The following is a 17,084-nucleotide window of genomic DNA, read 5'->3' as shown; positions in this document are numbered from 1 at the left end:
AGTCAGATACATACAGAAACAGAACAGGGTCAGAGAGCCAATACATTTCCCATATCACAAAGATGTATGCATAAAAAATCTGCATAATCAAAAATATGCATAAGATTTTCACTTATTTGTTTGTTTTGTTCTTCCCATAGTGTTAGCTATCTGATAAGGATAAAAATCTGGTATTAATAGATGGAACGTCTCAAAATATTAATTAATTCCAGCATACACTGCAGACATGCTTTGAAACTACATTCTAGAATACCATGTAACATCTGCATTCTAGATCTGCATCTAGCATACTATCTGCATTCTAGAATACCATGTAACATCTGCATTCTAGAATACCATGTAACATCTGCATTCTAGAATACCATGTAACATCTGCATTCTAGAATACCATGTAACATCTGCATTCTAGATCTGCATTCTAGAATACCATGTACCATCTGCATTCTAGAATACCATGTAACGTCAGTGCCAAATCCGTGCTGCCTGCTGGATCCCTATCTGCACATGCGCAAAAGTGGTCCTGTCTGTCAAAGAAGGTTACCACAATTTGCCTGTTCATAATTACTCATGTGTTGTTGTCTGTTCTCATCTCAGGACGTCAAATACTGAGGCCTTCAGAAAGGCTGACAAAGCGTTATTTGATCATAGTATTTCGCTTCTTTCTGTGACACCCTGTCTAGACTGGAAGGGCTAGTAGCTTTGTTAGTATAAAAGGCGTTGACAGCTTCCCAAACCCCCTTACCCTTACCGTAACCATCACAGGGGCGTGTGCCTAAACCTAAGTCAGCAATTGCATGCATTGTATGATTGAAAGTTTGTAGTCCCTTCATGCTACACACACAGAACTTAACAGATAACTAAATGTGCATTAAAACATGGTAACATATAAAATAAATCAAATAAAACAATAGGTTATATAACATGTTTTGGAATGTACGTCTGGAGAGTATTTAAGCATTATTAAAATAACATTGTATTGTACATTATGAAATATAACATTACATTCTAGCACAATGTAACAACCTACTGATGTGATCACCTGATGATAATTGCTATCTCCATCACAACTGTGCCAGCTCCTTCCTCTGATGAAAACCATGAGATGAAGTTGAAAGCTCTACAAAAAGCTAGTAAGTGGTTGTTGTTGTTGTTTGTCAGATTTTAGTTTTATAGTAAAAATTATTTTTTTTGCAGGGAAGGCTGTTGTGACTCTATAATAATATTGTAATAACGTATTTTATTCTGACAGTTCCAGCGGGAAGTCGCGTGTTTATATGTGTTGTATGTTCTGACAGTGGCGAGACGCTGGATGAGGGAGAGACAGAGAAGGTGGAGTGTATGGTACAGACAGTAACGTTACAGACATTGCGAGATTCGGGGCTCTGATTCTTCTCGGCCCGGTTGTGTAACTGTTGCCTCTGCACGAGGTGAACCACAATCTGGATCTACAGGAGAAGAGTGGACAGTGGGGACGACGGGAATGAAAGAGGAATCATAAAAAAAGAGATAGCTGATAGCTAAAGAAAAGGGTAGCGACACTGCAAACGAGCAGCCGAGGAGGAGACAGACCCCGTTAGCACGGACACAGGGAGGCAAAGAGGAGGAGGAATTAAAGGGAGAAAGACTGATAAATACCAAGAGAGGAGAGCCATTATCACTAGGGTAAGTTCCTTATCAAAACATCCAATAGACGGGGCGTGTTTGCGCCTGAGCAGATGAGATATCCTTTGCACATGTCTGTCTGAAGCTGTTTTGTGATATATTCCCTTTAAACGCCCCCATGAAGTAGAAGCAGCGGTCTGAGGACCACAGCAGATTGAGCTAACTTCCATCCAAACGGGAGCTTCAGTCTGACTTGAAGCTAAAATGGATTTAACCCCCTCGCCCCCCAATGGCTCGTTAGCCCTTTTTATCGTTTTAAGTTTGCAAATCCTGCGGGACTTGTCTGAATTTCACACTTTTATTGCTTTCACACCACATGCCACCGCCTCTAACTCCGGACACAACATGATTGAACTATCGGATGCGGACTAATCAATGTGCTGGTGCACGCCGCAGCCCTCGCGAGTATTAGCTTAGTCATTACTGTAAGTTACACAAGCGGGACAAAATTCAATTGATTTCCATATCTGTGGCCGTGTGAACGGGCGACGCAGGATTAAAACAACACGGGTTGTTCATATAAAAGTCTACATTAATGTCGCGACAGGCAGGTTGTCATTTTGCGTTGTGTCTTTATCAGACGGGCCTCGGCCTGAGTGCAGTCAGTGCGCATGGATGCGGGGACACCGGCCGCTGTGACCGACAGCGGGCCGCGGTACGGTCTCTAGGCCGCAGTCAGCCTCTTCTGTCCAACACTGCGGACATACTGGACAACCCACTGCCCCGGCGTGTCACTGCCGATATATTTCACTATTTAACGCTTTATGTTGAGTTTACACCGCGAGAGGTGGTTAAATAAGTCACGCTTGCTTGAAATTTGATTTATGGGTCATTAGCGCGGATTAGCGGCCCTGGTTTGACGTTTAACCCGGTGACCACCAGCCGCTCTTAATTGAGCCAAGAAAGCACATAACAAATGTCTTTCATTTGTTTTCCTGAATTATATTTTTTAGGAATATGTTTAATTCTAAGAATATTGCGAGTTAGTCCCTAAAGTTCTTGTTGACTGTCAGTTGTGTTTTAGCCGACTCGTGGCACTACCTGCACACCACGGCTGCTCAAAAAGTTTAACTTAGTAAATTACGCATAGTTTGCCACAAGCACTAATGACTAAAATTGCAGCTTTATATTTGACTCAAATTATAACTTTTAATTTGAGACAATTTTATAATTACTTTGTAACGTTCCAGTAGGACTGGGCCTGGTTTGGCTGACAGGTGCCATGTTTCTGTTGCTTTATTTAGCCCTGTCTGTCAGCCCGCTGCTCAGCAGCAATAAATGAAAGTGTCCTCTCCACACCCCCACGTTTTAAGTGGTATCACCAGCCAACTCTCACATTTCCATCTTTTTCTGCTGACATATTGACAGATATTCACCAGGCAGCACTGGCTGCTTTTCTTTACTCATGGACCAACTTACATAAAAACTAAGTACTCTGTTGAAATTTAAGTGCACATCCAGTGTGTGTACCACATAAAGTTGGGCCTGACCTGACATTAAACAGTTTTATCAGCCCATGTAAACATAAGTGAAGAGAGTGTGAATATAATCATTAGATCAAACAATACAATACAATATGTTTTACAATATTTACTGTGTGGTTGTTAAATCTATATTTAAATTAATTGTGATATGTCTGGGTATTGAATCCTGAATTATTTTTCGATACCGTTGCAGTGTTTCAAAAACTGTCAAGTTGGAATTGAATGTCAGATTTGTAGTCTTGTTAACTTATCCTTAAATCAGTTATTTACAGTTTTGTAATCACAATTTTATTCTCAGATGGTTGTTTGTGTTTAGACAGCATTTAAGGTGTGAGAACTTCTGCTTTTTTTGTTTAATGAAAAAAAGAACTTCATAGAAAAACATGTTTATATTTCTCATAATAGGTTATGGAAAAAGTATTGTGTTGGCGTCATACCAAAATAAAGGTCCTATCCACACTAGTATCAAGATACCCAGTCTTAGTAAAAATGTTTTAAAAAAATACTGTGAATGCTATTATTTTCCTGAATCACTTATTAACACATATATTAACGTCGGCATCACATGTTTTGGCCTCCCGCAGCAGGCATGGCAGATGCAGAGCTGGACTTCCAGACAGGTGATGCTGGGGCATCCACTACCATCCCCATGCAGTGCTCGGCCCTGCGTAAAAATGGCTTTGTTGTGCTGAAAGGCCGACCCTGCAAGATCGTCGAGATGTCCACCTCCAAGACCGGCAAGCACGGCCACGCTAAGGTCAGAGAGTCCTGAGGTGCTGTGACACTGGTGGCCAAATTTAAGCAGCAAAATGTTTTCAAGCTAACGAAGCTAAAGGTCATTTTTGCAGGGACTCCAACAAATAACTGAAATGTCAAAATAGTTGAGACAACAGTTTTTTTCCAATGTGGACTCACTTTACCCATGAGGGAGATTACAGACTTGTGACCATGAATTATAACTCTCCTATCTATCCATTTATCTCTGGAATAAACACAAAGTCATGGTCATTAATATTAATATTAATGCACAATAATGGACTTTCAGTCTGTTCAAGAACAATAACGTGCGCCCCTTGGGGTTAAAGTTTACATTATTGAAACAATATGCAGTATTTGGGATAGCAAATGTATTATAAATGATGTTTAAACGTTATACACGTGGCATACTTATTCATGGCCAATTACCCTTTTTTAAAGGATAGCAACACTTCAGTTAGAAAGCTGATAGTTCCTTATTTTCTGTGGGATTTGTGCTCGTGTAGGTCCACTTGGTTGGTATCGACATCTTCTCTGGTAAGAAGTATGAAGATATCTGCCCTTCCACCCACAACATGGACGTCCCCAACATCAAGAGAATTGATTATCAGGTGAGACCGCTGGAGGACTGAATTGAGGTCCTGAGTTGATGTTACAGTAGCTTGTTATGTAGCATATTGTACAGTATGACCTGTACCTGTGAGTCTGTTTCATACTAGCAGTCACATTTGACCAGGTGAACACCTTACACACTCCCAAGTGAGTTTTTTCTTAGTAAAAAGTCAGATTATGTGACATTACTTTCCTCAAAGCTTGGTCTGGAGGCACTCAAAACCACTGAATCGACACTAGGGCTGCCTCCTTTTTGTAAGTAAGTAATTTTGAGTTGATGACTGATTTTTGTAATGGTCTGCGGAGGGAGAATGAGTTGAGTGAATAGTCACGTCTCTGTTATCACAGCAATATACACAAATATGCTTTGGTCTTTAATAAGCAACATAGTTTCAGAGGCTGCTGGGGCACAATAAGCGGTTATTTGAAAAAGACCCATGATTATTACTCACCTAAGAATCTCTTTAGTGAGAACAGCTTTGCAGACAAAACACACAAAGAAAGAAAGAGAAACAACTAGTACTGATGTCAGAGAACAATCCTGGTAACTTTTTAAAATTGTACGGTTTATCTATAAATGACTGTTAGAAACACACATTTAGTCTGGTGCAGCAGAACACATGAAGGGAGCTTAGTGTCTTTCAGCTCCTTGTTTTGCTACCATTGTGTTTCAGTCTCGCAGCTCTCGTCAGCGTCGTTTTCAGCTGAAAAGCTCCGATAAATCTACCGTGTGCTACCTGCCCAGCAATGAGACAGACAAAGTTAGCGACTTGCTGGTGAACATAGTGGAGAATTTTGCAGCAAAAGTCAGTTAATGCAGGTTTTACCACCTCCGAACTTCTGTAATTTCACCTCAAACTCGTCGTGTAATTTATAGGGAACGATACAAATGAATTTCATATTTCAGAAACGTCTAAGCAGGCCCGCTTCCTCCTGATTACGTTCTATTTGTGGAAAGACTGCAAACCTGATATGTTACACATCTGATCAAACCGGTTGGGTTAAAACATGTTCAGTGTAGTGGAATGGCCACAGCTCGCCAGACTGAAGAGCAAATAGTGTAGGGTTTCCTGTAGAGGTGAAACCATGCAGCCTCAGGCTCCTGTACCTTCATGTCAGGATAACTCTTTGAAGTACAATAGGGGAAACAGTTCCTAATGATGCTGGGCTATATGTCATGTAAATAATTCAAACTGAAATGTTTGTGCATGAAATAAACTTGCTTGTGCATTAAGAGTATGAATCACACGTGCATACTTAGAAACCACCGGTAAGTTCAGTGCACATACATTGTATAAAAGAAATAAAGAACAGAAAGAGGAAAAAAATAACGATGCATGGATCAAAATAATGTTTTCCATTGTTCCCCTCTCCCAGCTGATTGGGATCCAAGAAGGCTACCTGTCCCTGCTCCAGGACAGCGGGGAGCTGAGAGAGGACCTGAAGATTCCTGAGGGGGACCTGGGCAAGGAGATAGAGAGCAAGTACGACGCCGGAGAGGAGATCCTGGTCAGTGCTTCACCTCACGTCACACTGCATTTTTCTGAAACAAATGTGACAATGTCAGATGTTTGTATTAAAACATGGCCGAAGTTTCAAATGATGAGACATAGGTATGTAAAATGAATCCCTGTGAGTCAAAAGCTCAGGCTTCAGACTGCTTTTGTTTTTTTCTACTTTTGCGACAACCTGATGTCAGATCGTTAGATTTCTTTATATGGTCATCTGCTCCAGACACAGCAAGCCCAAGTGACACGTTTATTCCCAGCCAAAAGCCTGTTAAACTTTGACCTTCTTGGTAAGTGTGTGTACACGTTCTCGCAAAACAGTCGACACGACTAAAGTACTTCAGCGTACTATAACCAACGTTGCAGGGAGATACCGTACAGTCGTTTGGCGACAGCAGAATAACATTTTACCAGCTACGTTACCTTTGTTATTTCCTGACAGCAGATGTTTTCCACTTTCCACCGTAATGTCACACAATAAGTAGGTAATGAGCGTTAATATTTACCAAATTGAGACGTCCTGCTGTAATCTTTATTTAGCTCTTCATTCGTATTCTGGATCAGAGTCGGCCTTGAAGATTGAAGTTGCCATTTCCAATCAAGAATGAGAAATTATGTTACTCACACACTCGCAAGTAGGGTAGAGTATCGAGAACCGGTTCCATAATGGACCTGCTACGCTGACCTAACGTCTTGTCATTTGTTATTCATTATGTCAACAAGGCATGCGAGAAGAGAGCACTGCTGTTTACAGTCCTGGACCATGGCGGACCGCAGCAGACGCTCAAAAGTTTGGCTTAGCTTCGCTAAAAAAGATAACAACACAGCAAAATGCAACACCTGCAGTAAGGAAATTTGGTGCAAGGGAGGAAGCAGCTCCAGTATGATGAAGCATTCACTTCAACACGGCGTGAATCTGAAGGAATGTGTGTTCAATGTGTTGTACTCTCCCAGCTACAATGACACCCCAGATACAGCTAACGCTAACAGTGGCAATGTCTCACATTCAGGTACAAAACACAGGTGAACTTACATTCACCTTTTATATTGAAGGTAAACAAATGATTTCTACAAATTATGCCAATATATATTTTTCTTAGATACGAGTGCACAGAGGGCAGCACGGTGGTGCAGTGGTTAGCACAGTTGCCTCACAGCAAGACGGTCGTGGGCCTTTCTGTGTGGAGTTTGCATGTTCTCCCTGTGTCTGTGTGGGTTCTCTCTGGGTGCTCCGGCTTCCTCCCACCATCCAAAGACATGCGGACTAGGTTGATTGGTTACCCTAAATTGTCCTTAGGTGTGAGTGTGAGCGTGAGTGGTTGTTTGTCTATGTGTGGCCCTGCGATGGACTGGCGACCTGTCCAGGGTGTACCCTGCCTTTCGTCCAGTGTCAGCTGGGACTGGCTCCAGCCTCCCCGCGACCCTGTACACAGGATAAGCGGTTGACGATGGATGGATGAATGAGTACCCAGAGACGCCCTTCTAAGACAGAGACTCCTTTTACTTTAGCCACGAAGGGAAAGAGGAGCAAGCAGAAAGTCGGTGAATGTCAGTGAGCGGTGACCAGATTTGTGTTGAAGGTGTTGGAATCAGAACCGAGATTTGATAAGAACTAGATTCGATAAGTATAATCGTAATCTGAATTGATAAAATTGAACGATACCCCCCAGCCCTAATGGCAATAAAATGAGGCTTCCTGGAAGTTGGCCAATCAGAATAAAGGGCATAAAGCTAGTATTAGTCATAAGTCCAGCGTTAATCATGCAAAGCTACTCTAGTGGAGTCTCAAAATAAAAATATAGAGCTGGAAATTAGCATATTAGGCCGCCATTGAATAAGTTGTACAGTACGGTGCAGCTTAGTAAACAGAGGGCAAATTTATTGTTATGCTTTGATTGATTTTGCTGCTTTGTCAGAAAGTTTAATGATTACTTTTAACATAAAAGAAAGAAAGAAATCAAACAGACATGTTTGAAAATTGCCTTGTAGGTCAGATTTGGTCCTTGAGCTTCTGTTTGGCTTTTAACACTTGCGCTTAAGTGATAAAGTGGAGCAAGCAGGAAGAAACCATTTCAGTCAAACCCTCTGTGCTCTTTCAGATCACCGTTCTAAGTGCAATGGATGAAGAAGCTGCAGTTGGTATCAAAGCCCTGGGTAAATAAGCCACTGCAGGTAAATACAGAGCTACAGCTGTAGCAACATGCGCTGTCTTCTCCCCCGCCCCCCCCCACTCCCACCCCACTCAACTACCGCCTGCCTGAAGAGGAGTGTCTGTGTGTATGATGTAAATTACTAAAGTGTGTGTGTTTGGGTCTTACATCACAAGCCACCAGCATGTGCCATGCCTGTGCAAGTGTGTGTGATGTCATGTGCACATACAGTTTATTCTTCATCAGTAGGCAAAGGGGAAGGCAACTCCACTCAATAAGATCCGAGGTTTGATTTTATCTTTGGTGTTAAAATGAATAGGCGAGAGATGTCAATATAAAATGTTACAAGTATGCATACATTTTTCCATATTATTTTGCATATTGACTATTTTGTGTATATATTTGTTTGAACTGGAAAACAGTGATCGAGCTGAAATTGACAGATTTCTAATTGATGAATAATTCAACTAACTTCAGTGTATTCATGCGTGATGAGCTATGCACCTCTGCAGATTTGCCTACCCCTTAATGCACTTTTTGTTTCATGTTAACACTATTACGAGCATTTGTATCATTCAAATGAAAGCGAATGGAATATTGAAATATTGTATTTTGGAGCAAAGTTTTTATTTTTATTTTCTGTGGGTTGAACTTAATTTTACATCCTGGTCGAGCCAGTTACTTCCTGTATCCCCCCACGTCCCTTAAAAACAGCGTGTATTATTGTTGTAACCGTCGGGTCAAACTGTTTAATGCACTTTTCTTTCTTGCACTTTCTCACCTGCAGACTTGTGGGCTGTAGAATGAAGTGTCCACAAAAAAATTGTTTAAAACTGTTGGTTGTGCAATGTTTCCTCTGCCGAGGCTACTTAAAACACTGTCTCATTAAAAAGTTTCTTGTGTGTTTCTTTTATTTCTTCCCCCTCTGACTTTTCTTTCCTCTTCTCATTCCTCCCCCTTGTAATTCTGTTTCAGGGGCAAGCGGGATGCACTGGACCTGGGGAAAAGGAGGGGTCATTGCCTCGTCAATGCTATTCTCCCTCTTGTTTCTTTCTTTTTGTCTTTGTTTTTCATACTCTCCCTCCCTCACTCTGTTTTCTTTGGGTTCAAATATGAAAGACCTTTAATAAATAATTGGAAACTGTAAACATTCTCTATGTATATACACATAATAAAACCAGATCTGAGTCAAGACATACAGATGTAAAAACATGTAGAGGAAGGTCTCGCATTAATGATTGAGTAGGTGTACAAATCATCAGTAGCTGCTTTTGCTGTGGCTTGTTCAGCTTGTGCCATACAGGATTGAATGTCTTTTGTGTACAGCAGTTTTCTTCTGGCGGTTCAAGCCTTTCCTTGTTTAATTTATAACCTGAAACTTCTCTATCAAAGGTTACCAACATGGCACACCAAGGTTCAGTTTCTTTTTGTCTCAAGGAGCTCAAAGTGTCAAAAGGAAACAAAACCCTGCTCAAAGAACGTACAAATTCTCACCTGTTAAAAAGTCCTTCAGCCTCTATTTAAGTGACCCCCAGAGCGGGGCCTTCACACTGAGCCCTTTGCAGAAATGAGTGGCGTATTATTTGGCGTGCTCTCAAACTTTGAGCGAGGCTTCAGGAGGCAGAGAAGTTGTGGCGGTTTGGTATCCTTAACCTACTGTTCATACAGCAAGTCCAAACTGTGCAGAAGGTCTCCATGGCAGAACAAATAAAGATGACACAAACTGTTGGACGCTGGCGTTTGCTTATCGTTTTATTTAGCGACATGAAAGCTTTAAAACAGCAGAGACTTAAACTTAATTTACACTGTAGAGGAGAACAACGCACAACACTGGAAGTTTGTCAGAAAAATTGTCATCTTGTCTTAATTTGTGGTGACCAACCCTAATGGGTCTAATGTGATCAACCAGAAGTCAGCAGCACAATGAAACAGAGTCTGTTATGCCAATGTGTTTCAGCTGCAGTAGTGTTCACATGTGTGCGCGTGTGACCTTAGCAGAGACATGTTTATTTAATCCACTTGCTCTAAATTCTACTACTAAGTGTTGCTGAATATTTACTAGGACAGCAACTAACGATTATTTGGATTGTTGATTAATCTGATGATTATTTCCTCAATTAATCGATTAGTTGTTTGGTCTATAAAATGTCAGAAAATTGTAAAATATGTCGATCAGTGTTTCCCAAAGCCCAAGATGACGTTCTCAAATGTCTTGTTTTGTCCACAACCCAAACATATTCACTTTACTGTCATAGAAGAGTAATGAAACCAGATTAAGATTTTTTTATGAATTTTTTTAAATGATTATCAAAATAGTTAGTGATTAATTTAACAGTTGACAACTAATCGATTATTCTATTAAACGTTGCAGCCCTGATATTGTCCTCTACTCTGTTTGCTATTTCTCTGCGGAGGCACTGAACCCTCCAATGATGTTGAAATTAAGAATATTAGTTTATAAAGAATAAGCTCTGGTTCATGCAGCTTTGCTCTGTACAAGATATCAACATTTCAGTGCACGTGTGCACCTCCAAAATCACTATACAGTGTAAATAAAATAATAATCTATTTTACAAATTAACATCATTTGAAGTTATGTAAAAAATCAAAGTTGACTGTTTACAAAAGCACATAAGCATGAGGACAAAGTCAAAACAAGATGCTTTACAGGAAATAAAAACACAGATCATATGGCATAATCCGGCCTAATCACTTTGTCTGAAGAAGTCGAGCCACGTCCTCGTCCGAAAGGTTCTACAGGATCTTGAGTGAAGCTGTGAAATCTCAGCCGCGGTGAAGGTGAAGGTGGCCGCGAGTTACTTGCCATGGTGGTAGAACCTCTGCCCACTCTGGCTGTGGGGGAGGAAGCCGTGGCGAGGAGCACTCTGGGGAGAGCTCTGGAACGGGGACTGACGATGAAAAACAACGGTCAGAGTTCGCTGCTAAAATTATTTTCTCAGACTAAAGATTTAAGAAGCATTTTTACAATAAAAGGTTTGTAATTAATGTAATATAGCAAAACCAGGGCAGGGAGCAGCTCTATGACAACACATTATAATCTCATACTCTGATTGGATGCACTAACGTTAAAATGTTAGACCTAGGCTCAACCCCTGTGAAGCTGTAATGCTGCATGATGCACCACAAAGCTAAACTGTTGGATGTCTAAAAACATGCACACCCGTGTCACAGGCTCAGTAATGGAGTGTGTTTCGGGGATTCACCTTTGCAGTGGGAATCGGGACCGCCATCGATGGTGTGGGCAGCAGTCCTGGAGCAGAAGGATGCATGGCTGGTGGATGCATGGGCCTTAAGGCGCCCTGTGAGAACATCGAGACAAAGAACTAAAAAATGTGCGATCAGATAAGGAAGCGATGCCTTGAACGGAGGTTATGCTCGCTGCTTCCACCATGTAGACATCCGGGCGTGTTTGGAAATGTTTGCGTCTAAACAATTATTGTTTTTATTTTCTGTCTGATACATCCAAATTAGATATAGATTATTATTATGGGGTGGTGATGGTGCGGTGGATAAGACACGTGCCTTTGGTGCGAGAGACTCGAGTTCAAATCCACAGTGAGACACCATTGTGTCCCTGAGCAAAACACTTAACCCCTAGTTGCTCCAGTGACCTCTGACATATATAGCAACTGTAAGTAGCTTTGGATAAAAGCGACATTAGCGTATCAAAATGCTCAATTTATGAAAGCTTGTGATGAAGACTGATACATTTTAGTGTTTTATGTTCAGCAAGATTACCCTAAAGCATCTACATTTTAAATGATCTTACTGCGTCGGTAAAGCCTGACTGTTGGTTGGCATGTTCCAGCTGCTTCTGGAGGGGTATTCCTGCTCCAGGAATGTATCCTGCACAAGATACAGAGATGACAATTTATCATCCAATGACCATTTACATCAAACAAACCATGCTGCATTTCATTTCAGCTATGGTTGACTGTTATTAAGAAGTCTCTGGGAGGGAAACAAGGACGATGACAACAGAGGAACTGACCTGGCTGGGAGGTGAAATGACTGTGGACGGGGTAGCCAGGCTGGGGGAGGTACTGCATGGCTTGAAACGCAGACGCACCTGTGGGAGAAGAAAACTTATTCTTGCTACAACCACAACATCCCACTTTCATGTGGTTCAAACTGTTGATCTGAGTAATCCACAACAAACACAAAGGACAATGGAAGCCAGATGAAAAGTCTTTTGACCTAGGGAATTAATTTTCAGATTACAAAACTCATTCAGAACTGTATGCACTATATTACTGAAATGAAATTATTTCATGTTTTCCTATATCCCAGGTCACCAGGTATATCTCTGCCACTTAAACAGACACATGTCCTTTACCTCTGATCTGAGAGCTGCTTGGGAAACTGACAGGTACAGATGGTCCAGGGGCGTAGGTAGAGGGATGCTGGGCCTGAGCGACCCCGTAGGGCTCATGGACCCCCTGGCTGCCACTGAACTGCCCGTGCTCTGCTGAGCCCGAGCTGAACCCAGATGTCTGATAGTGACGTGCCTAGAAGAGGAGGAGGCGTAAGCAGTTTAATATGCTATACTGGTGTCGACATTTCCCTCTCTTAAAGCACATCAGTATCTCCTAAAAGACCCAGATTAAATGGTATAAAGCTGGCAAAATCAAATAGACGTCAGATATTTTCATGAAAATCCCCTTTACTCACTGGAATCACAGTAGCTGGGAATAGCTGTTTGCTACGTTCTCCAAGCAGCGCACCAGGTCGACTGTGGCTGACTGGATTGCCTGAGAGAGGCAAGGAGAAGGATCAATTGGCTAATACTAATCATTTCAGGAGGACATTGACAACTTTCCTGATAACCCAGACAAGGTCAGGCATGCTTGAAAACTGCCTTACCTTGAATGCTGAGGAGGTGCTGCCCTGCATGCATGGGAAGGCTGGATTGGTAGCTGGCTGAAGTCAATGTTGTGATGTCACTATAAAGGACGGGAAGCACAAACATGCAACTGAATACCAAAAATACTTAGACCTAAACTTCTGGGCTTAATAATGTAATTTCTGTCATACCTTTTGTGAACTGAATTAGAAAACAAAAGCGCTGTTATCCTTACTACCTCTGCTCCTTTCTGCGCCTCTTTTCTTCTTCATGAAGTACTTTCTTAAGTTGTAAGAAGAGCTGGTGTTTCTCTTCTTGGAGCCCCTGAAGTTTCTCCCCCATCTTCATTACCTGAAGTTTAAAAGACAACATGTTGCCATATATTAAGCGCTGTGTTATATGTCCCAACACTGAGGTAAGACGACAAAGCCATCTGGAGTATAGTAAGTGTTTTTAGCACTTTTCCAACCTGTTCTTTAGTTTCCTCCAAAGACATCCTCTCCTCTATTTCTTTTGTCCTCTTCCTCTCTTCCTCCTCCTTCATCTTCTGCTCCATCATTTTGTCCACCTCCTCCTCCTCTGAAAAATGGTATTCATGTTCAGTAGTGGAAAACACATTCAAATACCTTACTTAAAAAAACAAAAGCAACAATGCAGAACAACAATGTAGAATATTTCTCAATGAGTAAGTATTATTAGAAATAAAATCTACTTAGGTATAAAAAGGTTCTCATTCTGCAGGGCCTTCAGAGAGTAAACTGTTAATTTTATATATATATATATATATATATATATATATCTTAGAGTACAGTTAATAAGGCACTCCACAAATCTTAATCTAGTCTTGTTTTAGGGTTGTGAAGTTGTCTGCAGCATTTCTCGTAGCTGCTTACATACCTTATACTCACAAGGAACTGCTCTATCACTAACCTTTCTGCAACTTCTCTTCATGTCTCTGACCACTCCTTCATATCCTACTCCCCTCCCCTCTCTCAAACCTCTCTCCTCTACGCGTACTGCCACCTATCCGCCGCAACCTTCGCCCCCGTCTCCCTCCTCTCTTGCCTCATCTGTCCGATCAGCTCTCCCCTCACCTGACTCTCTCTCACTCATGCCTCCCGACTCTGCCACGGACACTCTCCTCTCCTCTTTGTCCTCTTCCCTGGCCTCTCTGTGTCCTCTCACCTCTCGGCAGGCTCGCCCGACCCCTCCAGCTCCGTGGTTGTCTGACTCACTGCGTGCTGACAGAACCACCCTACGGGCAACTGAAAGAAAATGGTGGAAATCCAAGCACTCTGAGGACGTCCTTGCCTGTCAATCTCTTCTCTCCTCTTTCTCCGTCTCCTTACCTGCAGCTAAAATCTTTTCTTTAAATGCAACATTCAATCTTCCTTCTCCAACCCCAAAATACTTTTTTCTATCTCCTCCACCCTCCTTGATCCCCTCTCCTCCCATCTACCGAGGGACGTAACTACTAACAACATTGTAAAAAAGATTACATAAGCTGATTACCCTGCCTGCCTACTGACACCACCTGTCCTATTGTCAACCTCTTCAACTCCGATTGTAACTTCCTTGTCACTCCTCTATCCGATAAGTTACAGTCTTCTGCTTCTGACCTCCTTTCTCTCCTCATCATTACCTCTTTAACAACTTGCCGTTTTCCTAATACTAAAAGCAGCGAGAATGAACCCTCTTTTAAAGAAACTCACACTCAACACTTCTCATGTAAAAAGTCTCTCCTCATCCACTTTTTTTTCTAAAACACTTGAGTGTGTTGTCTTCACTCAACTTTCTGCACAAGTTCACCAGAACAACCCCCTCAACCACCCATCTGTTTGGTTTCAAACCAGGCCCCTCAACTGAGTCTGCCCTCCTTGCCTCCTCCTCCTCCGTCATCATCCTGCTGGACCTTTTTTTTTGTGTAGTTTCACTTTTCCTAATACAGCTATGCAGATGACACTCAACTAATTCTGTGTTTTCCCCCGGCCTGCCAAACAGCTTGCTGTTCCCCAAAACCTAAAAATCACAATTGTTTGCTGTCTTGGCTCCACAATGGTGGTGCAAGCTCTCCATTAACATCAGGACAGCAGAAACAATACACATTTTCTGTCACAAGCTGAAAACTCATCAGATGCATGTTTTCCCATTACATTTTTACTCTTATATTGTTTCTAACTTCAGTTCAGCATATTTGATTAAGTTCATGTACTTGCAATTTTTGGGTTGTATCCACCTGGTTGAATGCACGTTTTTGCAAGCCGTTTCAGATAAAAGCATCAGCTTAATAAATGTAATGATAGACATCAACATGACACATAGAACAATATATAATAATATTTCTGGGTGGGTAGAAAAAGCTGCATATTATTCTGGGGTATATTCTGAAGATGGCAGACAGGATTCAGATTTGTTATAGCTGTCGTTATTTTCTTTTCAACAAGTAATAGATTAAATACTAAATTGGAACTCGTGAAACACGAAGACATTATTTTACAGCGAAACGGATTATTTGCAGTCCCAATTACAAGTGAGTACAAGTACGTAACTTGTACACTTGTTCCTCTCCAGTTGGGTCAGTGCCCTCTCTGAGGAGACGGGTTTAAATCACAGTATATTTGCGCACCTTGTCTCTTGCGCTCCCGCTCCCTCATGATGTGTTTGTGGAGGGCTCTGGCCATCGCGTTGGACAGCTTGGGTCTCTCCAGCAGGGCGGGCATGGTGACAGGCAGTGGAGGGGCCAGCTAGGTGTGGACAACATGTTGTGAAACGTTACAAGACACACCCGAAGTATGTTTAACGGCGTTAATTATGTACGTCTCACTTGTAGTGTAACCAGCAGCGATAATACCACGCGTGAAACTGTTAAGGGCCTAGCAGCTATTCGGCTAACAGTTAGCATTGTTAGCGGTTACCTGACAGGATATTTCAGTATAATATATTAACTGGCGCGGTATAGTTTAAATAAAGATATACGGAGCTGAAACGTGTAAACCAGCCGTAACACATTTTATTTTTTAAACATGCCCGAGGACAAACGTTAACTGGAGTTAGCTAGCAGATTAGCACTGACGTATTTCACCGCATATTTTCCAGTTATTTTACTGCGGCGGTGTGATACAGGACAAACAGATCTTACTTTTGTTGCTTTGTGCGTCGTTTACTGAGAACCTAACCGTGTTGCGGTTTTCAATTTGAGGCGACTGGACTGCGTCTACAACAGTTAACCAAGAAAAACTCAAAACTTCCAGCCACCCAAAATATAAACAGACGGAGAGGTTCTCGGCCCGGGTAATAAAAAGATGCACTTCCGGTGCCAAGGACGACGTCCGTCCGCCCCCCCCCTCTCCGAACGGCATTGTGGGAATTATAGTTTTTCCTGTTTTGGGCAGATACCTCAAAATTCCCCTGTCTAATTAAACTAATAAAGTTCCAAATTCCCCTTTTTTACCAATACGCATATATTGTGTATGGACACGCTGTCACAATATTTCAGACCAAACGCATTACAGTAGATGTTGAAAAATGTCCCCTTCCGTTTACATATCTTGACAGTCTTTTTTTAAAAATAACCTGGACACTCACTTGCTGGAACCCTGTATAGTGATATATCAAAATTACTTTGCCTTGCTCATTCCCCTGCCTACAGTATATGTGGATATCTCATTTTTCCTCTCCTTTTCTGTATATCCTTGTAATTCTTGAAATACAACGATGGAATAAATAATAAAAACAGACTATGTTGTGGCCTTGCACAACTTGGAAAGGCACACATTATTTGAGTTGCCACATTTGTTGATATGATAAGGCAAATACAGGAACTACGCTGAACCATATCACCAGTTCAGGTTGTTGCATGTTGTACAGATTGTAACACCCTCTAACACAAACGTGACTTTGGTTTATATGAATAAAATTGACTTAACTTCCGTGATAACTGAAGACTGATCTATCTGGTCACTCAAGGGGGTCAGTACTAAAAAGATGGTGCATTTATTTATGATCCTGTATCAAATATGACCTATCATATTCAATAAAGACTAGAAAC

The 17,084-nt window shown here is 41.6% G+C and overlaps 2 protein-coding genes across 7 annotated transcripts; one reads left to right on the top strand and one right to left on the bottom strand.

Moving 5' to 3' along the window:
* Positions 1 to 1,297: 1,297 nt before the first annotated feature.
* Positions 1,298 to 9,384, top strand: LOC119912073 (eukaryotic translation initiation factor 5A-1). 2 transcript variants are annotated; one of them, XM_038731050.1, is made up of 6 exons: positions 1,298 to 1,662; positions 3,734 to 3,903; positions 4,409 to 4,513; positions 5,892 to 6,023; positions 8,122 to 8,194; positions 9,148 to 9,384. In XM_038731050.1, the coding sequence occupies exons 2-5, from the start codon at positions 3,736 to 3,738 to the stop codon at positions 8,182 to 8,184; spliced, it is 468 nt and encodes a 155-aa protein (XP_038586978.1). In that variant the 5' UTR covers positions 1,298 to 1,662; positions 3,734 to 3,735; the 3' UTR covers positions 8,185 to 8,194; positions 9,148 to 9,384. The 2 variants fall into 2 exon arrangements, with proteins under 2 accessions (XP_038586978.1, XP_038586977.1); XM_038731049.1 differs by having other exon boundaries at positions 1,299 to 1,662; positions 3,731 to 3,903.
* On the bottom strand, positions 4,868 to 16,348 carry gps2 (G protein pathway suppressor 2). 5 transcript variants are annotated; one of them, XM_038731040.1, is made up of 12 exons: positions 16,176 to 16,345; positions 15,663 to 15,780; positions 14,131 to 14,301; positions 13,506 to 13,615; positions 13,272 to 13,387; positions 13,057 to 13,136; positions 12,865 to 12,944; positions 12,530 to 12,701; positions 12,185 to 12,262; positions 11,963 to 12,039; positions 11,397 to 11,492; positions 9,907 to 11,081 (listed from the first exon to the last, which is right to left on the bottom strand). In XM_038731040.1, the coding sequence occupies exons 2-12, from the start codon at positions 15,754 to 15,756 to the stop codon at positions 10,989 to 10,991; spliced, it is 1,167 nt and encodes a 388-aa protein (XP_038586968.1). In that variant the 5' UTR covers positions 15,757 to 15,780; positions 16,176 to 16,345; the 3' UTR covers positions 9,907 to 10,988. The 5 variants fall into 5 exon arrangements, with proteins under 5 accessions (XP_038586972.1, XP_038586968.1, XP_038586969.1 ...); XM_038731041.1 differs by having other exon boundaries at positions 13,275 to 13,387; positions 16,176 to 16,344; XM_038731044.1 differs by lacking the exons at positions 9,907 to 11,081; positions 11,397 to 11,492 and adding an exon at positions 4,868 to 6,057 and having other exon boundaries at positions 16,176 to 16,348.
* Between the last annotated feature and the right edge of the window lie 736 nt (positions 16,349 to 17,084).

This window comes from Micropterus salmoides, unplaced genomic scaffold, assembly GCF_014851395.1.
Source record: "Micropterus salmoides isolate LMB-PRFRI ecotype aquatic unplaced genomic scaffold, ASM1485139v1 Ms_hic_scaffold_2, whole genome shotgun sequence".
Taxonomy (NCBI): Eukaryota; Metazoa; Chordata; class Actinopteri; order Centrarchiformes; family Centrarchidae; genus Micropterus; species Micropterus salmoides.
Note: the sequence above shows the minus strand (reverse complement) of the source record. Positions and strands in the feature narration are given on the sequence as shown.

Coding starts and splice junctions, on each gene's coding strand:
- LOC119912073 (XM_038731050.1), top strand. CDS start 3,736: ATGGCAGATGCAGAGCTGGACTTCCAGACAGGTGATGCTGGGGCATCC. Junction 4,514..5,891: donor TCAAGAGAATTGATTATCAG/GTGAGACCGCTG, acceptor CCCCTCTCCCAG/CTGATTGGGATCCAAGAAGG. Junction 6,024..8,121: donor ACGCCGGAGAGGAGATCCTG/GTCAGTGCTTCA, acceptor GTGCTCTTTCAG/ATCACCGTTCTAAGTGCAAT.
- gps2 (XM_038731040.1), bottom strand. CDS start 15,756: ATGCCCGCCCTGCTGGAGAGACCCAAGCTGTCCAACGCGATGGCCAGA. Junction 13,616..14,130: donor CATGAGTGAGAGAGAGTCAG/GTGAGGGGAGAG, acceptor ACCATTTTTCAG/AGGAGGAGGAGGTGGACAAA. Junction 13,388..13,505: donor TGGAGGAAACTAAAGAACAG/GTTGGAAAAGTG, acceptor TTTAAACTTCAG/GTAATGAAGATGGGGGAGAA.